Below are 27,208 nucleotides of genomic sequence, written 5' to 3'. Positions count from 1 at the left end.
CAAATCAGAGCGCTAGTGTTAAAACTAGTACAATTCAATTTAAACACTCATATTGTAAAAAAATACAATACATAATAAAAATTTACTAAATAAATATTGTTTTCAGGAATTTTAAATTTGTACATTAGTAAATGTATACAAAACGTTTGTTGTATTTGTGATGGCGCTATCGTCCTTAGCGGCTTGTCAATGGCAGCTGCAACTTCCAGCACGTCTTCGGTAACGTCCAAATTTATTTCACTCAGTAATTTCTTCCTGCTCTCGGATTTCTAATTTAATGCAGCATAGCCTTTGCGCTAAACATTCGGAAAATTTTGAGGTGTAATATATAAGCACTTGGTCAGTTATACGCACTTGACGCATCCTGAAGCTAACGAGGTCGGCCGCGTTTGAAAGAAAATGCTGTAAGCCGATCCCGTATGTTTTGAAGCGATTTTGTGATAATCTGTCAAGTTGTTGTTTCGGTGTAAGGCCGACTATGTCTCTAGGCTTTGAGGGCAGGTTTGTCACATTTGTGTCCAGGTGTTTTGTGCTCAGGAGCGCAAAGCCGGATCGCAATGCCGGAGCCTCACTATGTTTATTGCGTTTGTCGCCAGCGTCATTTGCGCTGTAATAATGATCACCCAAGCTTTGCCATAGTTTTGGCTGTCGAATATATCTGCTGTCACTTGCCTTGTTACCACAGGGCGCCAGCAACCCAGGACAAGAATTTGTCGTTCGTATACCGAAGTAAGTTTCCTATTCCTTTTGCATCCTTTTATTTGATGCATCCTTTTGTTGCGATCAGGTGGGCGTCTTTTTTGGGTAACGGGGCTGCATGGATGTTTAGAACCATGCTTCATTACGCAGGCAAACCAAGAAACGGTACCATGTCATGCGGTTCAATGCTGCGCATAAGCAAGACATATCCAATTGGACCCAGGTAAGTTCCTTGTGACTAAAAAGTGCGTTCGATAGCTATGCGATGATCATCTTATGTCGAAAAAACTTAGCCTGTTGGCGCAGTTTTACTTTTTAACCCTTTAACACCCTGCGAGACACAAATGCACCAAAACGCAAAAATGTAAATATATTTCATTCCTGCTTGCATGACTCCGTGAATTGCTAGCACACTTAATGGTCATCTACAACACATTTATGAGTACAGAGCCAATATTTAAGCTGACAGAGTTGCAGGAGGCCCTTGAAAAAAACAAATCCGTGCAAACACTAGTCTAACAGCTGAACACCAACACCCTGAAAAATTCCTTTGATCGTACGCAGACAACAATGCGGTTAGGAATTCTGCACATCACTTGCAATGCGCTTGCACATTTTCACTAGTCTTTAGGTATTCAGAATATATAAAGTTAGCTAACATCAGTCGCCAAAGTCGGCAATTGGTGGCGCTGCAAGATGTTTGTGGATGATGAGTGAAAATTTATACAAACCCAGAACCTGAGCAATGCGACGAATGGCAGTTCTTTGGCAGCCCTCAGCCTCGCCGTACAACGCGACAATTGTCACCTCATGTGGTTAGTATTTAGTGATGAAGTCCTAGTTCCATACTTTCATCCGGTGTTTTGAACAACTGGGAATTAATGAATTAGAGAGGCTTCGAATGCATGGTCAACATTTCTATTAGTGCCAGTTTTGTTGGGGCCAAAATGAGCGCCGCTTGCACCTAAATTTCTTGATTGGCTGGTCGCGTATGACGAGTTCCTTGTTGGTTTGCCCCTGAATGACTATGCTGATGGCACAGAAATCTGCGGACAAAGCAGTGCACTCAGTGCAAATAGAGGACAAGAATGAGTGCATAACAAAGAAGCTGAATAGTGCAGGAGGGTGAGAAAAATCAGGCGATGGCAGTCACTAGTAGAACTGCGTAGTTAAAAATAAAAATTATTTCACAGTGTGCTCAGCAGGTGCACAGCTGTCGGCAAATGAAATGCAACTCTAAGGTCAAGTGGCTATTTTGTACTGGCTGGTATCTACTGTGATGGCTTTCTCTTCGTGTAGTATATAAAATCAAGGCTTCAAGAGTGGTTTGTCTTTGTTATATTCGGGGTGTGGGAGCCCGTGAGCGAGGAACCTCTCAATGCATTTGTTGGGTAGAGACTAGTGTTTATTGCAAGTTTTGCAAGAAAAGAGAAAAGAGACGCGAGCGAACGTGTGATGCCTTGGTTGCGCACACGGTCCAAGGAATGTATCTTCTTCGATAGAACCATACAGCTCGAGTTATTCCAGTCCACACGTCTCTGGTTGTTAGGACCCCCCCAGTGGTCTCTCCGAAGCGGCCGGCTAGCAAGCGGGAAGGAGGAATTGCAACTGGAGCAGCCATGCATCGGTTACTGTAGCGGCCATGCGTCCGTTAGTGTACACAGCAACAGTCGTTTTCAACATCTTGAGAGGATTTACCCGAGGTCACACAATATTGATGGCTCTACAATGCTGCTCTGTGATGCGGGCACCACCGCTAACTCTGTATTTAACTGGTCCTCAAATTCTCTACTGCTTACCGGCAAGTTTATGTGGCAAGCTGTGATCAATTAGTTTGTGCGGAAGTTTCAAATGTTAGGTCATGTTTTGTGTGACCAGGATCAGCCCTTCTGCTGCACTACCGGTCGCAGTGGCGAAGTGGTTATGGTGCTTGCCTTCTGTGCCCAAGGATGTGGGATCGAATCTGTCTGTGGCAGCCACCTTTTGATGGAGGCAAAAAGCAAGGCGGCCATGTTGTGCGCAATGTCAATCCACGATAAAGAACCCCAGGTGGTCGATATTTTCAAAGTTGTCCACTACAGCGTCTCTCACAGCCTGAGTCGCTTTGGGACGTTAAACCTCGCAACCCAAACCAAACCTACCAATATTTTTTCCTAACTAGAAGTGCCTTGGCACCTAAACCTTATTGGAAGAATGACCAAATCACCCTATCTACCGAAACGCAGTGCGGCCACAACAGTAATGGGAGAGTAGTTTTTCCTGGCATCGTGGCATAGCACAAAAAAAAAAAAAGATTTAATTGTTGTGTAATATTTGGGGGGGGGGAGGCTAACGTCCCTAAGTGGCTCAGACTATGAGAAATGCCATAGTAAAGGGTTCCAAATGATTTTGGCCATAGGGGTTTCTTTTAACCTGCACTGATATCGCACAGCACATGGTGCTTTACATTTCGCCTTCATCGAAACAAGTTCATCCCGACCTGGATTGAATCCTGGTCCACAGGCTCAGTAGTCAAGTGTCCTAACCACTGAATCACTGCAGTGGCGCATATCGATTTATTTATAATATGGAGTATGGCTTTCCATTTCTAGCATAGTTACATTCAAGTTAATGCAGTACTTAACTTCACGGGTACTCGAGTCGATTTATTTTCTCTCTCCTGTTTACGCTGTTTCCTGCTTTTCTGCCTTTAGGCTTGATAGCCACCCCTTCTAAATAGACTTATGTTCACTTATTCTCTTCTTTCCTAGGTTCGCATGGAGAGAGAGAATAACATGAAGGAGTTCAAGCTTGAGGAGGACATGCCCAAGTTTGGTGCCGGCAGCGAGTTTGGCCGGGACCAAAAAGAGGAGGCACGCCGGAAGAAGTATGGGATCATCATGAAGAAGTACAACCCCGACGATCAGCCCTGGCTGCTGCGGGTAGGCGGCAAGGGAGGCAAGAAGTGAGTAGTTGGACTGGAAGTCAGACTGGGGACAGACTGAAGCTGGTCTGTGTCATAAATTACTGCGTTCAAACGACAGAAGGCACTAATTTCACCGAGAGTGGAGCTTTTGTGAAGTGGGAAAGTCTTGTGAAGTTGAATGCAGGTGCCATCATCACTGGTTGGTTTTGTGGGTCAACTGTGGTGTGTTGACTCTGGTTTTAAGGTGAAAGCCTTTAATGGCTCATACTGTTGGCGTTTGTTCGTCTGGTCTAACTATAGCTGTTAATCAAATGACGCCATCATCCAAAACCGAAACTAACGTCGTCAGAAAAATAAAAATTCAGTCTCCAATGGGAATTGAACTTCCATCCCTCCGGTCCCGAGCCGAGCACTTTAACCAGCTACGCCACGCCCGGGATCTTGAAACGCACATCATAATTCACCTTGTCTACAGTGAGGATGATAGTAGCGATGACAATGACACTGCAATTAGTGATAATGACAATGATGACGTTAGCAGTGATAATGACAGTGCATTTAGATGATGAGAGAAAACGTGATGCACTGTGTGCACCAGCAATGCTTAGGTTTTCGCATTTCTGCAGTGTAGGTTCCACAGCGCACTCGGAATTTTTATTTAGTGGGACGCGGATCTAGGAGGCCGGGCTAGCTCCCATTCGCTTCAGAAGGGCAGTCTTGGAGTCCTTTTCGGTGTAGGTGTTGTGTGTTTGAATTGAGTGGTGGAAAGGATTTTTTAAAGTGCAATTTTCTATGCAATAAAACTGCCTCTTGCTGCCAGAAAAAGTCAGCATAGCCAGGAAGATTCATGAATCGATTTTCTGGACATGTAATAAGCAGATGGTTTGAGGCAAATTCAACACTCTTCAGATTTCAACAGAGTTTACCTATTTATTGCGCTCACCCTGCCGTGGTGATGCAGTGGTGTGCTCGACTGCTGTAGCCAAGGACGCGTGATCGAATCCTGGCCACGGCGGCCGTTTTTCAATGGAGGCAAAAAGCAAGACGTTTTATGTGCTGTGCAATGTGAGTGCACAACTCTTTCGTTACCACATCTATTCAAATCGATCACCGGTGATCAATGCTTTAAATCACCGATTTTGACATGTTGGAATAATTTCTCCTGTACCTAGCGCCACCCAGTTGTTAGTCTAGGCACTTCACTTGTCGCACCAGTTTAAATTTTCTCGCTCTGGTGACATTCTGATTTTTGATGGACTTTCTGAGAACTAACGTGCATGTGTGGTTGCGGCGTGGGGGCGGAAAAAAAATACCTGCCACTCATGGTAATGCAGCATTAACATCAAATTTTTGTGATCAAAAGACTTCCAGCAAGTCAACTATTGAATCATATTGTCGGCTTTGTTAACTGACAGTCAGTTGTGATAATTACCCGAAAATGGCACAAGCTATTCACTAGTGAGCATTGACTCTGAGTCTGGGTGGTTTAATTCCTTGAAAATGCATTCCTGAAGGTCCGCCGCATGTCCGACATGTATACCCGGCCTCTACAACCAGCTTCCAGCAATTCTGGTTTGATGCCTCACGAAAACCAGCAAGTGCTTCACTGCATGGCACGAGAAATGAGGCTGTTTCCATCTGTAGTTCTTTTTATATAGCCGAAGAACAGCACTCTACAGACAGTTTATTTTTTTACACAGCGTTCCTGGATAATTGATCTTCAATATGTATATGTATATGCATCTGTAGATATTGATACGTGGCAAAAGGTCAGTTCAGGAAAACACAACAGCTGATGACAGACGTAAGTGTTCTGCAAACACCAACCGTTGCTTCAGCTTCGTCATCTCTTTCTTTGTTGTCCATCGTCGTCCTCTTCAGTGGCATATACGTAACATTACCCTGGCACGAAAAGCACAGTTGCGGTGCTTACTACGTCGGGGAGCTACAGCTGGAGTGGCACGGCTTCATGCGAGCGACATGAACGATTTCAGTCCGTGGCATATCGAACTGTCGGTGTGGGTGCACAGGGGTGATCCCGTATGTCACGGAAGTGACTGGTCGTAAAACACTGTAGGGGCCTGTGTAGCGCGGCAAGAGTTTCTCACAGAGTCCATCTCTACAGGCGGGAGCTCAGAGTAAGACGAGAGAGTCTAGAAAGTAGTGTACATCCCGATGACGAGAATCGTGGCGGCGTTTTTGAGAGTTTTTAGAGGTAGTCAGTCGGCGGCAAGATTAACATGGGCGGCGTCAGCTCAGGATATGGTGCCACGAACATAGGAACTTGCATTAGTGGTGGGAGACAGTATGCTGTTAAACGGAAGTGAAGGGTCACAGCTGAACAGAAGATAGAAGGGCAAGTAGCCCATTGTATCGTGACGGGAGGAATTACAGTGGACGCCCAATAAACAAAACTCGGTTAAATGAAAATTTCGGATAAACGGAATTAAGTAGCGTTATTTGGTTGGATTCCTATACCAACACAGTAAAATTATTCGGTTAATTGAAACACCGCTTATTTGTTACCCTCGGTTAAACGGCACAAAAGCTGAACATTCGGAATCTGACCAGCAAATATGTTCTCGCACATGGCAACGGTAATCTCACAACCATGAACAAATACTTCACAGCCAGAACTACAGCTGAGGCAAGCCAATCCAGTAGCCATCGTTGTTGCCGCCGTGCCGGATCGTCGTGTCACGTGTCGTCCTGGTGCTCTGTGTTAGGCCTACGCGAGGTCGATGCTTGGTCGTGATGGAGAACGTTCAGAAACGACCACACAAAGTGCTCTCGCTTGAGAAGAAATTACAAGTTCTTCAGGAGCTTGAGTGAAGCGGCCTGTCGAAAACAGAAGTTGCGAAGAAGTTCGACATCCCGAAGTCAACGCTGTCGCGGATATTGAAGAACAAGGCCGCTATACAAGGAGCTGTGAGGACTGGGACTTTTGCTTCAAGCCGAATGCGGATGAGGACAACGCCGCATGAGGAATTAGAAAAGGTTCTCTTTTTATGGTTTAAGCGTGCGCGGAGCGCTAATTTTCCGATAAACGGTCCCATTCTGGAGCAAAAGGCGCGGGAGATAGCCTTGCAACTAGCAGCCGACAACTTCAGCGCCAGCGATGGATGGCTCAGCCGTTTTAAAAAACGCCATGGCCTAGTCTTCAAGACAATCTCCGGTGAAAGTGCTTCCGTGGACAAAGACTTGTGTGCCGACTGGCAACAGGGGCCACTGCAGGATATTTTAAGCAGCTATGAACCACGAGACGTGTTCAACATTGATGAGATGGGCCTTTTCTATAAAGCACTTCCATCTAAGACATTGGCCTACAGAGGCGAAGCCTGCACTGGTGGGAAGCGCAGTAAGGAGCGCATTACGGTGCTCGTGGGCGCGAACATGGCAGGGGACGAAAAACTGAAACTGCTGGTAGTCTGGAAGGCAAAGCACCTACGTTGCTTCAAAGGAACGCGAAGTCTTCCTGTGACGTACACTGCCAATAGTAAAGCGTGGATGACCATGGCAATTTTTGAGAAATGGCTGCAAGAGGAAGATGCAAGGTTTACTAAGCAGGGCAGGAAAGTTGTTTTCATTGTCGATAATTGCCCTGCCCATGGCCAAGTGGAAGGACTGAAGTCCATCAGCCTCGAGTTTCTGCCTGCCAATGCAACTGCATTGGTACATCCTATGGATCAGGGGGTGATACAGAATATCAAGGTGCATTACCGCCGCCAGCTGCTCCACCGCATGCTGCTTTGTGCCGACAGTGGCAAGGACTACAGCATTGACTTGCTGTCGACGATACATATCTTGGTCCGTGCCTGGGAACAAGTGCAGGCGACAACAGTGCAGAGGTGCTTCCACCATGCAGGCTTCAAAGCTCATGAACCATTACCTCATGAAGAGGCTAGTGCTACCGATACAGAAGCTGTAGAAGCCGACACTATATTCAGGCAGGTAGTGCCCTGTGCTCCTTTTTCGCAACAGGACTACGAGGCTGTGGATGCCCACGTGCTCACCTGTCGTGAGGAAAGTCTTCAAGAAATGATTGCCGAGGTGCAGGCCGACGACCAGTCCTCCTCCAGTGACGAGTGTGAGGACCCTGAGCTAAGTGCAGTGCCAGATAGTGCAGCTAAAGATGCTGTTGCACTTCTGCAACACTACTTTGAACATGAGGGGTGTGTGGAATTTCTGCCAAGCTTGTCGAGTATGCACACTTACTTCGTTAAAAAGCAATTGAAAAATGTTAAGCAAACTAAGATTGATTCATTTTTTTCTTTGCACCCACAACATTAAGGCTTGGAACAATTTGAATAAAGTTTTGCATCACGAAATATGTGTACTTTGCTTAAATGAAACTTCTCATAAATGGAACACTTTCTGAATCCCCTTCAAGTTCCGTTTAAGAGGAGTCCACTGTATACACAAAGGTGACAAACGGTAATGTACTATCCCAGTCACGGTGATCAGCCGATACATACATTGACAGCATGTCCGTGAGTGTGCGATTGAGGCGATTGGTGAGGCCGTTCGTTTGTGGACGGTAAGCGGTGGTGAAGTAGTGCTTAATGGGGCAGTATCGGAGAATTTTTTCGACCTTCGAGAGCCATCTTCACCACCTTGATGCCATTCTTGGAGTCTTCCGAAGAGCTGGCCTTCAGCTGAATTCAAAGAAGTGTAGCTTCGGCCGACGTGAACTCAAGGTACTCGAACACTTCGTCGACGCCCGTGGCGTTCAATCCGACCCCAACAAAATCCGTGCTGTAAGTGCATTTCCTACACCCTGCTGTACCAGTGACGTTCGTAGTTTTCTTGGCCTTTGCTCGTATTTTTGGCGGTTCGTCCCCAACTTTGCGGAGACGGCTCGTCCACTCACCTTTCTTCTGAAGAACGACGATCCATTTTGCTGGGGCTAAGAACAATCTCAAGCCTTTTCTGCTTTCATCGCAGCCCTCACCAACCCGCCCGTCCTGGCACACTTCAAACCCTCAGCACCAACGGAGGTACGCACCAACGCCAATGGTCACGGTATTGGTGCCATTCTCCCCCAACAGCAGACGGGCCGGCCGCACTCTCGTCATTGCGTAACAATATTGTGCCTTTTCAATGTTATATTTATCAACTCGGCACGAAAATAGCGATTTTCTAATTTTTTGTGTGTTCCCTAATACATTTTTTGCTTTGTAACCTATGTTTTCGAAAAGAGCATTTCATTATGTGCAATTTCTTATGCTGCAACGTGTGCTGCAGTGTTATTTGTACTGCCGAAAAAATATCTTTAGAGACCTATGAAAAACGGCCGTTTTCTTGTGGTAATGAAATAGATAAGAACCTCAGCTGGTCGAAATTTTTGGAGCCCTCCACTACGGCATCTCTCATCGCTTTGGGACGTTCAAAACCCATACACCAAACCTAATTTTTGGGCTCATCGTTGAGTGTAGTAAATAATATCCCTGATACACTCAGCTTAGTAGCAGGTTCACAGGCATTCCCGCAGCTGTATCTAATGAACATAAATATTCTTTTCTTAATTCCTGGCATATCACATACTGAAGAAATAAAAGGAGTGATACCAGGATTGCTTGGGAGCTTGACAAATTGTGGCACTTCGATGTTGCAATTTTCAATCATGTAGCGGCCATACAGAAATGATTGCTGTACTAACTGTTAGCACTCTCAACGTGTCTTGCAAGCCTAGTGACTGTGCATGTATTTGTCTGCACTTCATGCATGCTTCTGAACTATTAACCCTAGATGTTTTGCATTGGAAAGGGTCATGGAAATATTGTTTAATGGTAATTTTTGTTTTGGAATTGGAATGACGAGCTGTGCTTAAAGGGGGTAAGGAAAATTTATACAGTAACTTGATAGAGTAGGAAATCTAATTTCGGGGTTTAGTTTTCTTCTGATGTTTTGGAACTCATGAGCTTGTTTATTTTATGTATTCTTTTTTATCTCCCTTCTGTGGTGCTTCACTTACTGCGTGGCTACCTCCCCCTATTAGCCACCAAGCATTTTCTAAGCATTTTTTATCAGTGAAACCTCTCTGCTAGCCGCTTCCTGGTCCTTAATTCAGCAGAAGGATCATTTGGGCTATCAAAAGTTTTAAAAAGAAAGCCATGGGCTTTTTTTTTTGACACACAGGCATGTCATTGGAAGACCGAAAGAGAAACTTTTAAAGAAAATCCTGTGAAAATTGAGTTGCGGGCAGGATTCCTTTCAGTTGCACTTTTTATTTATTTTATTTTATTTTTATGAACGGAATACCATTTACATGCACTGGTCCCTAGTTCTTTTGTATTTGCATTCACGTGAAATTGTGACTCCGCGAGCCGCAACGTAAATTGCTTGCTTGCACCTATTTTGCTTGCATCTCCAGGTTCAAAGCCATACGAGAGGGAGGGGTCGCAGAGAACACATCCTTCTACGTCTTCTGCAAAGCCCCCGACGGCGTCTTCGAGGCATTCCCCATAGAAGAGTGGTACAATTTCAACCCTGTCAACCGCTTCAAGGCGCTTACTGCTGAAGAAGCAGAAGTGGAGTTTGAGAGGTGGGCATACTTGATCTGTACATGTTTTTAGTGCACTCCGTTCATGAAGAGAGGATTACTGCATAATTATGCAGGGGGGTGCTACAATTTACTGCACTGCAGCTTGATGAGACGTGCGCTAGGGGTTCTTATTAAACGTTAATTCGTTTGCAGGAGGGACAAGGTCATGAACCACTTCTCTATCATGGTCCGCAAGAAGATGGCAATTGATGAAGAAGGTGCGAAGGAGGAAGGGGAGGAAGAAAAGGGAAAGAAGGGAAAGAAAGGCAAGAAGGAATCAAACCGGGACTTTGTGAGTACCCTTTTTTTCTGCATTTGTGTCCGTTACGTCCTTCTGATGCCACACTCTCCTGCCCCGTTGTAGGGGCCAGGTTTTACCTCTGTGTGTGTTGTAGTAGAGTTTCTACTTGTGGATGTCAGGATCCTTGAGTCACTTGAACTTGTTCTCGGTTTTCTTTGCACTCTGCTCGGCAGCAAATCACAGAGATGGATGACTGGGTGAGCGACTCTGATGGCGACGGAGATGACTCGGATGGCGACAAGGACGATGATGAGTCTGGCGGAAAGAAGAAGAAAAAGGGTAAGGCAGCTGAGGATGCAAAGAAGAAGAAAAAGAAGAAAAACAACTCTGATGATGAGGCGAGGGAAGAGAGTGACGAAGGGGACTTTGACGACCGCGAAGTGGACTACATGTCAGCCTCGAGGTGAGAGAGAATCTCCGGGGTATGAAACTTTGTTAGGTTGCAGCATCTTTCGAGGGGAGCAAGACCTGCAATAGTGCAGTGCCGAGATTCTTTAACGCTTTGAGTGTCGATTGTTTTCGAAGAAAATTTACCCTCAGTGTCAATTTTTTTTTTTGTTGCTAATGCAAACAAACAAAATTGTGAAGCTCCGGATAAATAGGCGGAAAAGTATGTAGGCAAGGTATTACAGTCATAGCATCAATGAGACTAACTAAACAGGAGAGCAGTGACACCCCGTGATTGTCGGTAAGCTGAGAGGTCACCAACAAAGATAAAATCGGCCTTCACGGGCTTCCGCTAGTGTCCTAATGAAGATAGAGATCAACTTTCGTATTTCCGTTGCAATCGCGTGGAGAAAACAAAACCGTGAGGATGGGTCACCGCTAACCATGCTTAGTACCTAGGTCACAATCTTTTTTTTTTTTTCCTTTTTTGTCCTGCAAGGTGGTAGGGCAAAAATTTTGTAACACTTGCAAGTCCTAGAAAGTCTTCACGAGCATCCACTAGCGTCACAACAAAGACGTCAAATTTCGCGCGTCTGTTGCAATCGTGCGAAAAAACTTAAACCGCGAGTGCGTGCCGCCGCAAACAATGTGCAGCACGACAGTCACGGTCCGTTTTCTTTTCCTCCACAAGGTTATAAGAGACATTTGAAAATGGTTTAGTTGGTTTTCCTATGTCTGCCATGTTAACAACATTGCATACAAGAGACATGGTTACAAGAGACACTCGGTTACTAAGGGCAACTTTTTCAGGCCCCTGGAGTAAATTCTTCACTATTTAGAAGAGACACAACCCATGTGTGCTCATGCAATGCAGCTGAAGCTTACCAACTCGTACATGATGCACTTCAGATTCCCTTAGCTAAATTCTGTTCCATATCAGTGTCCTTTTTGTTGTGTATGTGAGGAACTGAGGAGTGCTTCCTCATGATTGGAAAGTCAAAACGGCATCGCATTACTGTTACCTACGAAGCAAATCAAAATGCATGAATGACATCCAGCATTTTTAACTCCTCACTGTTAAAATTTGATCACAAGGTGAAAGCTTAGAATCCTAATGTCTTTCTTTTTGGGAATCATCTGAGGGTGACGAGCCTGTAAGCATCTGAGGTTGACAAGCATGTAAGAGTGCCTCGAAGGTATTAGAGCAACAGGAAGGCTTGCAAGATGAAGTGCTTTACCTCCAGAATTTGGGAAGGAATACACTCTGCACTCGCAAAAATACATACTACAGTCGAACCCGGATATATCGAACTCGAAGGGGATCGTGAAATAGTTCGATATATCGAAAATGCGATATACAGAAATCGGCTTGTGACGGCACTTACGATGCAAAAAAAACGATACCGTATTTGTCGCGTAATCAACCCACTCGCATAATGAACCCACCCTCCACTTTTGAACCCGAGAATTTGATGGAAAAAAAAATGCGTCAAGGCCAGCTCACTCACATGCTAGCGATTGAGCTATCTCAGCGACAAGCAGCAGCGACAGAGCGAAACATTTCAAACTTGTTGGATCTTTGTCCCTGTCGCCGCTCGAGCCACCGCGGCAGCTCAAAACAAGGTTTCTGTGTCGCGGTGGCAGAAATCGCCAGCGTTTTCGCTTGCATGTCGACGGCACGCGTCACTCCGTTTTGGTCGTCTCATCCACAGCTCATTTCTTGGCAGCGTGCCAAGATGCTGGCCAGTGATAACATCAGGCGCGTTTATCTTTTAATAGCTCCTGCAGTGGGGGGGAGCGAACTTGGCAGAGTGCCCGTAATGGCTTGATTGCACAAGCCTGGTTCGATTTATCACACCGCGCTTTGGGCGGGCCTCATGATCGCAGCAGCTGATCGCATGCTTTCGTTGATTCATACATGCAAGGATAAACGACTCCTGCCAAAAAAGAAAAGAAAAAAAACCTGCTGCTTCTTAACGTCCGCAGCCGTCATATCTTACGCTACGCCGCGTGTACAGCACAACGATAAGAAAGGATGACTCGCAGAAAACAAAAAAATAAAATAGAGCTGCCGCTTCTTAACGTCCGCGGGCGCCATAGCCACGTCAGCCGCCGCGCGCAGAGGGTTCGCAACACACGCTGGAGAAAGCGTCCGACGTCTGTCTGGAAACGGGCTGAGATGGCTTAACGCATGTGTAGCGCGTGCTGAAGGAGATATATAGCTCGGCAAAAGAATGAGCACACCCACGCACATGGCTTGCAAATGTCATGTGTTGGCGCGCGGGAAACGATAACTGCAGATGCGAGCGCGGGAATGGCCGCGGCGCTGCCCAGACCAGCCGTCGCCGAACTGTCCCCTCTCATTCCTTCTGCGCGTGGCTTGAAAACGTCACGCGGCAAACAGCCAAGAGTGATGCAATCGTCTTTGGGGAAGGCACACTTTCCAGTGCGTGGTGCGGAGTTCGATATATCGAACAACCGGTGAAATTGAGTTTGATATATGACTCGGCTTTCCTATACTTTTACATGGGATTTTCAAGGGGATATTCCGTGAGTTCGATATAACCAAAATTCAATATATCCGGGTTCGATATACCCGGGTTCGACTGTAGTATGAATAACTTCTTTAAGCTTTCCTGAACAATTTCCTGTTAATGCATGTGAATGCATTTATATACTGATGTGCAGTAAACTGATCAACACAGTGATTTTAGAATTTTTGGTTACAAGAGACCTTGCTTACAAGAGACATGTTTTTCGGGTCCCTTGAATGTCTCTTGTAACGAGGTTTTACTACTTGTACATTCTAGAAGATGGCAGCACCTCACAATAAGCTCTTCAGAAGGGCGCAAAATTTTCAAATGCACGCTCAGCGCAGTACAAGTATGGCAAAAACACCACGGGGTGGAATTTGGCCATGTCACCCATATGGCAGCTGCTAAGATAATGTGAGGCTGAGTCCACAGATGGTATCATTGTGAGTGAGATTTTACATGCTCCATCATCCTCTTGTGCGGGTGCCATTTTAGCGAACAGTGATCATGGGTCGAGATATGCTGAAATTTTCAAATACAGGTGAACTCTGCTGCAGCAACTGTGCTTAACATTAAACAGTAATGCCAGTCCACTAGTTTCTTGACCTTTAGGAGAGGTGAAGCCTCAGCGACCCTACAAGTGCCTTTGGTTGCTAGGATTCATGTTCATTGGATTTCGTTTGATAACCATTTCTTCGGGATGATGTATGAAAGGGTTTCCGTAGGCATTTATTGTAAAAAGGAAACTGCATTATGTTTATTAACAATTGATACCTCTCCTTTTTATGATTAGAGCGGCAGCTAACTGTTGTTTTAGTGCTATGATTGTGGCCATGTTGTTAGTACTTCAGTCGTGATATAGAAAAGGACGTTCTGCGTTCACTACTGTGGTCAGGGGTAGTGCTAGTCGAAACCCTTGGGCCTAGGCTACTTGCCACACAGTTATACCTTCAAAAACAAGACCATGTCATCACAGTGTAGCTCATTCAGTAGATGACTGCCTGGGACCCATAGATGGGGGGGGGGGGTTCGAATGCCACCTGCAACATGTCGCTTCTTGCGCATGTCGCGGCAGCTCGGAAGGAGAGGAGCCCGAGGATGAGAAGGCCAATCGGGAGCTGAAAGGTGTTGAGGATGAAGACGCTTTGCGGGCTGTGGACCAGTCTGACGAAGAAGAGGAAGCTGAGAAGGAGGAAGAGAAACCCGAGGGGGAGGAAGAGACTGCCGCCAAGGAAGAGAAGGGCACAGAGTCTTCCGCGTCCTCCAAGCCCAAGTCCAAGGCTGAGAAGAAGGATGGTGAGGAGCACGTTATTGATGCCCGCAGCCTCGCTAGCGCTTTACATACAGGTTTTTTCAGTACAAAGAAGAGCCAAATTCTGGTGCAGTGAAAATGAAATCATTCTTTTTACATTCCTTTTATGACAGCAAAAAATTTAAAGAAGGGCACAGTAAGGTGAAAGCCTTTTTTTTTTATTTATTTTTAATTTATATTTTTATTTCCTTTTTGTTTGTTGTATTTTATTTTATATAGTTTTTGTATGGCTTTTGGCCACTGATTACCCACTGTTTAGATAGTTTAGCCAATGTTGGCTTGTTATGTGATTACTGGATTGTATTCTTGGTTGACTTGCAATTTTTTTGGATTGGTTATTGATTACCCAGTGTTTAGATACTTTAGCCAATGTTGGTTTGTTATGTGGCTGCTGTTGGATTGGCTGTGAATCTGTCTCATTTGACACATTCCTTCGGATGCCATTCATGAGCCAAGAAAGGTGCATTTGTTGAAGTTGAAACAAACCTTCTTTTGTGCGGTCCGCAGCTGGCCCTTCCAAGAGTGCATCCAAGGGCAACTCATCCGGAGAATCCAGCTCCGAGTCCTCGGACTCTGACTTTGACGACTCCAAGTTCCAATCAGCCATGTTCATGCAGGTAGGCAGAGCATGGTTCTCGACTCTCTTTTCCCTCCATCTCCTTTTGCACATTGTGCCTTCCCCTCAAGTGTGGAGGGGGGTCAGTTCTAACAAGCTGTCCCTCTTGGCAGAAACCAAAGAAAAAGAATGGCGGCGAGAGTGCGAGCAGCAGTCGCGCAAACACCCCGACCAAGCACGTGAGCGACGAGAAGAAGAGCAAAGGTGAGCGGCCCAAAACCTGTGGCAAGCGATGTGCGATGCTTACGGAGCTGATACCTAACGATGGTATGTGAGCTCTTTTTTTTTTTTGTTTGTTTTGCAAGCATAAGTGCTTTAAGATGATATACTGATTCATTTATCTCAGAAGAAGATTCCCGTCGCGAGAATTTCTGTCGTAAGTGAAACTGTAGGTCATGTTAAAGCACTCACGCTTTGCAAAACAAAACGAGAAAATGACAGGAATCGGTCAATAGACGCGTAATCGAGGTCTTGAAGTCAGGATCGGGTCACCAAGGTTGATGACTGGGCACGTTGGTATGGGTTCATACTTAACCAGCCAAAAGACGAGACACAGCAAAGAGGAGGACAGGACAAGGCTGGGTCACATTGTGGAGTACGCTACGAGGTCTAAATGGAAATCTTATAAATAAGCGTTAGAAATAGTACAAACATACTCTTTTTTTTTTTTTTTTTTTTTTGTATTTGTGACGTGCTGCTGAAAAGAAATATGAAAATATAAACATTTTCCCACTTTTCAACAATCGAAAGGTGCGTGGAGCATTCAGTAGCGGGGCATTTTTGAAATTTTATGGGCTTTCATTTTCCCCAGATAAAAAAAAAGCTACCTCATTGGAAGCACCCAGGTTCAACCATTTTCATTGGTGCTCGACAACTTTCGAATGCATTACATGACTCCCAGTGCGATTCCTTGCTTACGATTCGAAGGAGTGGTTTGGCGTAGTTTCTTTTTAATGATGATGCATTTTAACTGGGGTGCCCTGTATCTAAGAAACGTTCAAGCCAGACTAAAAGCATACAGTGACAGGGATGACGTTGAATTTCTGTTGCTACTACTTATAACGTAACCGCTTTTAGCACGAAAACGGTTACAGTCAAACCTCGATATAACGAACACGCATGTAACGAATTATTGAATATATCAAACTCTTCCGAAATATTTTTGTCAAGCACATGTATTTTAACTTCCCATAGCGAACGTGGTTCAGCATAAAACGGATATAACGAACTTCGAGATGCCAAGCACTACCTCACTTTAATAGCAGGAGGCAGGCTTCGTTGCACTACAAGTGGGTTGTGCGGCGCAGCAAACATTCAGGACTACCTCGCAGGCACTGACAGCGCCACAGATGTCACATCGGCATTTAGAGTTGACAGCCAAAGAAATCCATGGTCTCCAAGATCAACCCGGCACGCATGTTTGTGTGCGCGGAGGTGATCTCGGAGGCCATGAGAAATCGTTCGCATCTCACAATTGTTGACAGCGCCGCTTCAGCAGCAGCGACAGCGGTGCGATCGAATGTTGCTTTTGCCTTTTTGGTTTTTGCGTCTCGCGTTTTTATGCTAGCAGGGCGTCGCAGCGTGGCCGTTGTAGCGTTGCGTCTCTCGTTGTGTCGAGTGTGGTGCGCGGGTGTGCGTAGTGCGTGATGGCAGTGAACGTGAAAAAAAGAGCAGCACTGACGTTTAAGAACAAGCTCGAGATAAAATCAGGGCCTTCAAGGCAGTTTACAAGAGGAGACTGATTGACATTCTTCTCGTGAAGCTTCATATGAAGCAGGACTTGAAGATCGACTTGCTGGAAGTGTTAAAGCGGCATGGAACAGCGTGAAAGGCGAAACGATTGCCAACTACTTTCGGCATGCAGGTTTTGTTCCAGCAAAGGCTCGTGCATCAAGTGATGGGGATGATCCTGACGAAGCAGAAGCAGAACTCCGCGAGCTCGATGAGGCCTGGAATGATTTTGCGCGTTTTGTTGGTGACGTGCCCGCAACAATGACTGTAGAGGACTTTGTAGGCGTCGGCGATATCGCGGTGACCACGGCTGTACTGACGGACACCGAAATCGCTGTGGAAGTTTCTGAACATCCCGCAGACAAAGCTCAGGCTGACCCTGCAGACGATGAGAACATTCCGACTTCACAAGAAGTGCTTGCTGTATTGGATATACTGCGCCGCCCCTGCAGCACTATTGAGAGCAGTAGGTTTGCCCTTGTTGAGTGTTTGCAAACTGTGGAACAGGGCGTGATACCGAATGCGATCAACACAAAAAAGCAGACCGCGATAATGCAGTTCTTTTGCGCGTAAATAAATGGACCTTACCCAAGTAGGCACCCTCCGAATTGCTGTGCCTTCTCTGATTGAATTTTGCTTTTCTTGCATGTATATTCTACGAAATTTTATATTACAAATTATGGATATAGCGAACTATTTTCCGATTTTTTAACTGTTTGTTATAACGAGGTTTCACTGTATAACGCGGGTTTTTCTGACCATTGGTATTTGTACCATAGAACTCAATGTATAGGCAGACCGCATAATATGCAGGCACGCGAACCAGAATACCGGTTGTAGCGCGGTTTTCGGGAGTTAAAAGGTGCACTCCGTGCCCTTTGAGGGTGGGCAGTTGGGCAGACGAGCCCGATGAAAAGAGAGAGGGAGAAGGCAACCTCGAAGTACCCAAAGAATATGCAGGTACGCAAACCAGAATACCGGTTGTAGTGCGGTTTTTGGAAGTTGAAGGGAGCACTCCGCGCCCTTCGAGGGAGGGCTGTCCGCGGTGGAGAGCAGTGGCTGTTGGGCGGACGCGCGCAATGAAAAGAGAGAGGGAGAAGGCAATCCCGAAGTACCCGAAGGAAGGCAGGCGCGTACATCACCATGGAGCATGTACGTCATGCTGGCAGCACCCAATCCGTGCGTACGCAGCACAGAGTGTGGGGTAGAAGCAGTAGCGCAGCTGTTTCCCCCCCCCCCCCCTTCCCCCCTGACCCGCCAGTCTCTTTGTTGCGTCCGTCGGCACTTATGTTGTGCTGTATGCTTCTACCACCATGCTGTCGGCGTCTTCAACACCGTGAAAAAGTGGCATGCTTTATCGCTCGAAACCAAGGAATGTGTTATAAAGGACGTCGGGAGCGGGCTGAAGAAAGCGTTGGTGGCAGCAAAGTACGGCATGGCAGCAACTGCAGCAAGATTCTTCTTCGCTGTCACGAAAGAGAATTCGTGCATTGAAGTACGAGGACGTGGACGCAGCACTCTTCAGATGGTTTCGAGAAACAGCTTGAGCGACAAGGCGCTTCAGTGTTTAAGCTTTGTTAAGGATGAGATCGTTTGGAGTGCAGTGAAAACACACCGGCAGACGAAAATCACCGCAATCTTCCACTGGTAATGCATTTGTGAGGTAAACATTGTTCATGCTGAGTTGCAATTGTTTTGCGTGTGTGTTTGTGTGTGTGAAATGTGCAATAAATTGTGTTTAAAAGGTAATTTACCTGTTTCACATGCTAAGAGTCTAAAAACACAATGTTTTGGTTATAACGCGGTACCGCTTAAAGCGCAGATTTTCGCAACTCCCGCGACTTACGTTATAAGCGGTCTACACTGTAGTTGGGTTGGCCCAATCAATTACTTTCTATGAGAAGAAGGAATGCTTGAGACAGCTCTGCGTGTAAAGTTAGGTTAGCCAGTATTTTTACTCTGCCCGTGCCTAATTCTGTTACCATTTAAGGCAAAATGTTATTTTATGACTGCCATTTATATGTTGGTAGAGAAGCACGAGCTGCTCAGTGCATTAATTTGTCCTGTCTAATTGAGGCAGATTTAAAGACATGAAAAGCCAAACTTTCTTTTAGCGCAAGTATTGCAAATAAAAACACAAGAAAAGCCTCATCGTGGTTACGGCAAAGAAAAATTTCTAGAAAGTCTGTTTAAATGCTATCAAAATATTTGCAAAAGACAGGCTCGTGAACATGGCTTGCATATGCTCTGACCATGCTTAAATAGCATGCACAGGGACTCAGATTGGCTTGAAGTCTTTTGAAAACTTCTGCAACTTGTTTGGATCTTCATGACAAATGTTTTTTCGCTGGGGTTTTTTTGCTGTGTGCTCAGGGTTCATAGAAGGAAAAGTGGTTGATGGGGGATGCGCTGAAAATTGCTATGTTGCCGTTCCCTTTGGTAAACATCACTTTGTCTGGAAAAACTGCCTTCACATGCTTTTATTCATTGCTAAAGAGGCATTTTATACTCTCATAGGTCGAACGAAAGAGCGCACGCGAAGTTAAATGCGCTTGGGACGGAAAAAGAAAGCTGATAACTGCAGGATTTGCTACAAAAACGGTGCGTGACAAAGGATAACCGACTTGCCTAAGCTGCTGTCCTGGTTAACTGCAGGATATCGATATGGTTTTGGCTGTCTGTTCTGTTCACGAGCAGAAACGCCACTTGTTGCCAGACTTTGCCTCAAATTCTGCTAAAGACCGCTGTATAAGACGAGGGGCGACTTTAGCTTGCTTTATTTTGAGAAAAAATCTTGACCTATATTTCGGTTTATACAGTAATCCTCTGCAAGTTAATCTTGTAATTTTTTGTTTATTTCTTTGCAACCGTCATGATTTTGGTGTTGCTACGTCACATTTGCTTTTTGCCTTTTATTCTTGAGCATGCCTTACAAATTCTGCCACTCTGTTATCTCTTATCCTCGACCCATCTGTAGGGCTTGGGATTGTGGTCCAAGAACCATGGGACTGTGATAAGTATCCTGACAAATTTAATTGCACCAGTCCTTGTGCCCATGTGTCCGACCGTTTAGGACCATATGAAATTTGGCACGCTGCACCCAGCGCACTTCTTACTGCACCCATTCAGTCGGACTAGTCAGAGTCAGTTGTGTTTGCATTTGTTGATAGCTTGCCGATATAGTGGTCTACTGATTAACGGTACCGTGCATTGACATCTTGGCATGAAAAAGAGCGGACATTTCAATGCTATGTCCTATTGCCAGAGCTGAATATTCGTAACAAATATCACAATTAATATAACAGCCAGTAACTTATTCAGTGTACTGGTAAAGCAGGCTGCATTATAGATTAATTATTGATTATGGATGTATTTACCTCTTAAAGTTAGGGCGTGCAAGATGTATTTAGTAACAGGATACCTCTTTGTTACCAGATAGTTACTACTTGAACTTAACCATACTAGGTAATACAATAAAGATAGCAAAAACTTGACATATTGCAATATGATTGCAACAACGAAAAGGAAACGGCAAAGTTGGGGTAATAGTAGCGTTGCATACACAAGTTAGTTAACATAACGCATTGTCATGGTTTGCTCTAGTTCAAACTAGTTAATTATGGGGAACAGACTTTACTTCGCTAACACTCCTCCTACTAACTACGTAACTGCCATTTTACAAGCAGGCTGACCACTTCTATAACTGCCTTCACCACGTGCACCTAACCTAGTGCTAATTTTCATTTCATGCATGAAAAAAAAAAAAAAAAAAAAAGAAACTAGCAATAACTGCATGATTTGGGCACCAGCTCACTGCACAGTATCACATGTTGATGGTGATCAGCTGCTGAGCACAGAGTGACCTTACTTTACCGCGTGTGCCCCTTCAGGTAAATCCCTGAAGCGCAAAATGATGGAAGAATCTTCTGCGGCATCCTCGAAGGCGGACGGGTCTTCAGCAAAGCGGCCGCGCAGCGACGCCAGTTTGTCCACACCTTCCATGCCTAGCAGGTGAGTTTTCCTTCTAAGCATTCAGTGCCTGAAAGGGCGTCCCGTAGGGTAACAGTTCTCGAGTGTGTTCTGTGGAATTGGTAGATTGGTTTCCCCAAGCCCCTGAAATTATGCATGCCGGCAGCTACCCGGCTTTCATTTACTCGCTGTACTTTGGGTTTGATCACACTGTAGTAGTTGCTCGCGATAGTCTTGTTGTAGTATTGACATCATCTTGAGTGTCCAATTGCCCGACATTAACTTTTTTAGGCTGGAAGGGACGAGAGCCAAGACTCATAAGGTTGCTCGACACCTTTGGGAAGCCTTTGGTGTACCCTGAGACCCAAAGGACTGAGAACTCCTTGAATAAAACTGGAGTGAATCCTACTGAAGAGGCAGAACTTGATGTGTTGTCAAAGGGTAACAAAGTTGTGCATAGAAAAAAGTCTAGGAAGGGTCGAGTAAAACCTGTGGCACCTTTCGAGCAGCAAGATTTAGTCACTAGCATTTTGGACCTTGTAGAAGCTGTGCAGTAGAAAAGCACAGCAGCGACGAATCCAGTTGTAACACAGCTAACTTTTTTTTGTCTGTAGTCGCAGTTAGCACTAAACTGCAGATTGTGGATACTTAGCATCTGGGGCACCTTGCGATGGGGCTGGATAAAGACCAGCATTTTTCATGTTTCGAAAATGGTTCTGAATGGATTTCTACTTCTTTCAAAGTGGGTATTACAGTTGGTCTCTTATGCCGTCTTTATCTTAGCCTCAGCCTAGCCTCAGCCTCTTGCAAATTGATTGCGTTTTCTGAACTTCTGCTCGCTGTTTCCAAAAGACGCCAAAATGTTTATTATCAAGAGACTGATTACACTATGACTTTCGTCATTCGTCGTGTCATTGATGAGAATAACTGTTGTACATGGTGCACCAAATGGCAGCAGTGTTTGAAAATGGAGATGTCGAACTTGAAGTTAGTTTAACAACTGGTGTCGGTATCAGTCAAATCCCGATATAACGAATCACGCCTGACCGCAAAAAAGTAATTTGTTATTTTGAAACATCGTTGTACTAATGAAAAATCAGCGATTATAAGTCAGTGGTCAAACCTAGGTATGAAAATGACATATCTTGGCAGTAGGCACCTGTGTCGACAGGCAAAGCCTCAAATTAAAATGTTGCGCTAACTTCAAAGCTGATTTATTTGAAGAAATCAGTTGTTCTTTTGCGGCGTGCAGCAAACACGACCACACACTACATTACACCACTACAGCACATGCTCCTTCTACTTTGCGCAACACCTCATCGGTTGCGTGGTTGCACCGAGTGATGAAAATACAGATTTTGTCCATGCGCTTAAAAAACACCAGAGTTCGATATGACGTCATCTTCAGTATTTCCTGAATTTTGAAAATCTTGTTTCAGTCTCTCAAAGTGATCGCAACAGACGATGGGGCAATACCAGCTGTCTGCAGAGGCCGATTGACTTTTTCCCTGCGTCTGTTTCTTGCAGTGAAAGCTGCCTTCCTATCTTCTTGGAACCTTCTCTGCGTGCATGCATTGTCAGATATCGCGCAAACTTCGCAATAAAATAATCCGCGAAAAAAAAATATAGCTTCCCGTACGTGTGAACGCAACGAACGATTGGCCAGCGAACGATCCACAGCACAAGAAGAAAAAAAGCAGGTGGCTAGGCCTGCTGGCTACAGCATATTAACTCTTTCGCTGTCGGGTGCTTATCTGGCCATGACGCTCCTTTAGTGCCGTCTTGGTTTCAGGGAACGAGCATAGCGAATTGTTTTTGATTATGATTGCTATACAAATAACATAGTCAATGGAATATGCACATTTCAGTGTTCTGCAGGACTATAAATTAGATAAATGAAGATAATATGAGAAAAAAAAACTGCTCAATACTTCTTCAGAGTCCGAATTCGAGCTCGGCTCGTGTTCATAATCAGAAGAGTCATCGGTCCAGTCTGCAGTCGAAGGTCCCGTGCAGTCAGGCTTCAGAAAGTAACCGCGCGCACGGAGGGCGCACTTTCGGTGGTCTGCACAGCGGAGAAAAATCGCACGTTGGGAAATCAAGATGATAGAGGGAGATGGAAAGAGGCTAAAACAACCTCCTTGTCTGCTGCTAGCCGTAAGCAAGGGCGTGGCAAGAGAGAACGAAAACAGCAATGGAGTCATGGGTCTACCTATTGGAGAGGCAATGACGCGCGCAACCCTTGAAGCAGTAACCGCGCGCGCCGCATGATCACTTAGCACGATAGAGCAGCGCGCACGGAGCGACAGCAACCCCCAGCAAAAAAGTTGGCGAGGATTAGCTCAGCGGCTCCATACTCTTCAATATATACGTACCAACACAGTGTGGGGTGAAAATACGAACTTGTAGAATGATTTGACAGATGACGCAGCCAGTCCAAGTACGCCAGCTTTGCGCCTAGTATTGAATGCAGGATACAGAACGTACCAGTACGTCGGTGACACTGTGAGCGGGAAGCTCAAAAACAACGTACCGGTATGTTTCCGACAGCGAAAGGGTTAAACCACCGCCTTGTGGTGGTGCTAGGAGCAGGCACTAGATATGCTGATGATAGCTAAGCCCACGGACCATACACACAGAAATGGCGGTTTATATTTCACGCAATAGTTGCGAGCTTGCAGCACCGTTATAGTCGAATTCGTAATACTGATGTTCCTAGATTATAGAAGGAAATGAAAAATAAAATACATTATTCTGAAATATGCGCTGTATTGCAATTCGTAATTCTGAAATATTTTTACATTGGAAATAGGAAATCTGCTGGGGATTCTTAAAAAATTCGTTCATTTGAAAAATTTGTTAATGCAGGGTTTGTAGGGATGAAATTTGGCTGTAATGACATACCAGAAATTCTTTACTGTCTATATTGCTACCATATGCCACAGAAACCATATTTTCTGGTTACTAGGCACTTTGAGCGGAGAAGGCATAATACAGTAAACCCTCGTTAACACAAACTCGCATATCTCGAAAAATCAGGTAAGTCAAAAATTTTCCACGCCGCGCCTTCACTTCCCATAGGGGCTGTGTATTAGCTCCCGTTTATCTCGAAGCATTTTTGTGCGTAATGCGGATATCTCGAAATTTTGACCGGAAGAACCAAAGACAAAGGTCGTTACCGAAAGGTGATAGGGGCTCCGAGTGAGCGCTTTGTTCCTATACTAAGTGCCGAACGCGGTCATGTTTGAAGAGCGAATACAAAATTCTCGCGGACGCAGCCGTTTTTCGCCTTGGGAGCTGTCACGTGAGCGCCGCACGCGCACGGGGGCTGATGGGTCTTATCAGGCAGTTGGTTCAACCAGTTCAGTCAGCTGCCCTTCGCACGTGCATAGCGGCAAGAGCGATTTAGTGATTGTGTTGTTCTGTTTCGTCGCGCTGTGTGCACGAAGCGTTGATTGATTTTTGTTGTGTATGTGGTGTCCGCAAATGCTTGCTCCGCAACAAAGTTGAGGATAGGATAGGAAATACGTTAGTTTCTCTAGGAGGGTCTTGTGCTAGTAGCGGAAGAGTTCCATCTTCCGTCTTCTCACAAGGTCGGTGCCCCTATTCCAGGGCTCCGCTGAGCTTCGCTGCTCGCTGGGCGTGCTGGATTGCAACAAAGTTGAATGCAGCGGCGGCGACCAATGACTTAATGCGATGCGTTCAGCAGCTTGAGGACGCTTTTATCTTGCCGAATGTCAACGCAAAGCACGCAAGCATTACCAAGTTCTGCCTTCCAAAATAAAAATTCCGTTTTTCAGGAGAATTTTATTTCTATTGCGTTTATTACAAAAGCTCTCCTTGTGCACTGGAGCATCGACGCTCGCGACAGGCCGAGGGCCGCCAAAGCATTTTCGCTCGTCGCTGTCGTGCTCAGGTTCTGGGTTTTTAGAAAATTTCACGTCTCACCCGGAAGCAGCTCGCGGGGCAGCCAATCACAGAAGGCTTTGGGCTACTCAATTTCTGTCCTGGCCTTTTTTTTTTTTTTTTTTTTGCGAGCGAAATTTGTTTTTCTAGTTCGATTTGAGCGAAGAACCTGCAGACACTCACGTCGTCTGATCCGTGCATGCAATGGGCGCATCGAGACGAATTAGTAAAAGCTTGGTAGGGTTGTAAAGGAAAATAAAAAGGCTAGTGTGGCTAGATATCGTTAATTTTCGAAAGGAGCAGGAGAAAGCCACCGCCTGGAATGCAAGTATGCATCGCTGTGTAGCAGCAAACCGCTGCTCTGCGACCCTTTTTTTTTTTTTAAACGCTATGCATAAAAAGTTTCATCAGTGTTATTGTATTTCAAGCTGTTTAGTGTTAGATATGGGATATAGCGCAACTGCACTCCTCGTGACCGAACGACGATGGGGCGGTAACAGCAACGCTGGAAAATGTGCCTCTGTCACAAAGTACTGTCGCTCCGTGTGATGTGCACCAGCGGCAACGACAAGCGTTGGCGGTGGCGTCGCGCAACAAATCGCCAGGAGTTGTCGCTAAAAATTTTCGACATTTTGCTTAACTTGAAACTCTGCTTATCTCGAAATGTTTTTTTTGGATTTTACAACTTTGAGTTAATGAGGGTTTACTGTAGCTGGAATCTTGGCGTTACGAGCCCTACAGATCAGCAAAAGTGTTTGCATTATGAGGTGTTTCATATTATCTAGAACAAATAAAATTGAATTGCAGAAATTTGAGAAATGCATTTATGTCTATGCAGATCTGCTTATGGCTGCTATATTTTATGGCCGTGCAGCCACAGCATGCTGCTTATGACGCATACAGCGCAGCTGGTGGTATCGACATCAGCAATGTGTCAGTCATACCGATGGTCACTTGCGCTGCGGCCTAGTGCTTATGGTGCATACCGCGCTATTATCAATCGAAGCGGCAACGTCACAGCATTATGGCTCGAGGTTACGGTCACAGCTCAAGAGTTCATATCATCTGTAGTAGTGTGGGAGTGTGTTTGGAACATTAGAAAATGCAGTTTGGCCCTCGCGAATTCATATCATCCTAAGATTCGTATCATACAGGGCTCATATCGTCAGCGTCCTACTGTATTGTGTTACTTGTAGCACTTTGCGAGTTATATGGAAGTTTGAAATTCAAACTAGCTTGTTCATACTGACGCTTTGGTCATGTAGACAGGGAGTGAAAAAATGGCTCCTCTCAGTTCCAACTGTGAAAAGTAACATACTTTGGTCTCCTTCTTACTTGAATTGCAAAAAAGTTGATGGTATTAGAAATTTGTTAATGAGAAGCTAATCACACTTACGTTTTCCAGCTGGTCATCAAGCACAGAAGGCATCACTGAGGACTCTGTGCGGCGCTACCTACTTAGGAAGCCAATGACCACTACAGAACTGCTCCAGAAGTTCAAGTCCAAGAAGACAGGTCTGAGCAGCGATAAGCTTGTGAACACGATAGCCCAGATTCTGAAGAAACTGAACCCCGAGAAGCAGACCATCAAGGGAAAGCTGTACCTGTCCATGAAAGCCTGAGGGAGCCATGGTGGACATTTCGTGGCTCCAAATGAGTGAACGGTTATGCACGAAGCGCACAATATTGTTATTGTTGCGGGTTATGGGAGGCTGTTGTGTAAATAAAGTCGGCTTTTATCCACTTTAGCTGGCAATTTATTGTGGAATGAAGTAAGGCTTAAAGATGGTTGCTGTGAATTCGTGATGTGTGTGGAGCCCTGTTGTAAATTCTTGGTTCCACTCATGTGGCTACAGTAAACTCGGTTATTGCATGGTCGCAAGAGGTTGGAAACTGTGTTATCTTGTAGCTGCTTATCAGCTGGTGTCCTTCCTTTATCTCTTTAATGCCTAGTATCTCTCAAATTTGTGGCATACCATTCGTATACAGCATGTACCCATTTCTAGGTGGAGCTTGTATACATTGGGGAGGGTTTGTTGTGAACGGATTCTGAGCAGCCAGCAATAACTGGCCTTTTACATAACTCAGACTGGCTGCGGAAATTTGACTATGAATGTTAATAGTTGCCGATTTGCAGCATACCAATATCTATAATTTTAGTAGAGCTGACAAAGTTTTAATTTGGCTTTTGAATGTTAATACATTGGTTAGCATAATATGTTTTTTGGGGTTTTTTTTTTTAGTTGTCTTGCCAGAAAATGAGGCCGAAATATGTCTTGAAAAACTGAAGTCAAAATGTGCTGG

The 27,208-nt window shown here is 45.2% G+C and overlaps 1 protein-coding gene across 2 annotated transcripts; it reads left to right on the top strand.

Annotated features, from left to right (window-relative positions):
- The first annotated feature begins 167 nt into the window (after window positions 1–167).
- Window positions 168–26,652, top strand: TfIIFalpha (transcription factor IIFalpha). 2 transcript variants are annotated; one of them, XM_084576801.1, is made up of 13 exons: window positions 168–219; window positions 686–729; window positions 850–922; window positions 3,450–3,643; window positions 9,978–10,148; window positions 10,302–10,440; window positions 10,623–10,852; window positions 14,446–14,666; window positions 15,190–15,299; window positions 15,412–15,502; window positions 20,007–20,042; window positions 20,920–21,040; window positions 26,310–26,652. In XM_084576801.1, exons 1-13 carry the CDS (start codon window positions 190–192, stop codon window positions 26,524–26,526), a joined length of 1,677 nt encoding a protein of 558 aa, XP_084432927.1. In that variant the 5' UTR covers window positions 168–189; the 3' UTR covers window positions 26,527–26,652. The 2 variants fall into 2 exon arrangements, with proteins under 2 accessions (XP_084432927.1, XP_084432929.1); XM_084576803.1 differs by lacking the exon at window positions 20,007–20,042.
- Window positions 26,653–27,208: the final 556 nt, after the last annotated feature.

The sequence above is a fragment of the Amblyomma maculatum genome, chromosome 8 (genome assembly GCF_055883805.1).
Source record: "Amblyomma maculatum isolate TAMU_Amacu chromosome 8, ASM5588380v1, whole genome shotgun sequence".
Lineage (NCBI taxonomy): Eukaryota > Metazoa > Arthropoda > Arachnida > Ixodida > Ixodidae > Amblyomma > Amblyomma maculatum.
The sequence above is the reverse complement of the archived record's forward strand: the minus strand, read 5'-3'. Positions and strand labels throughout refer to the sequence as shown.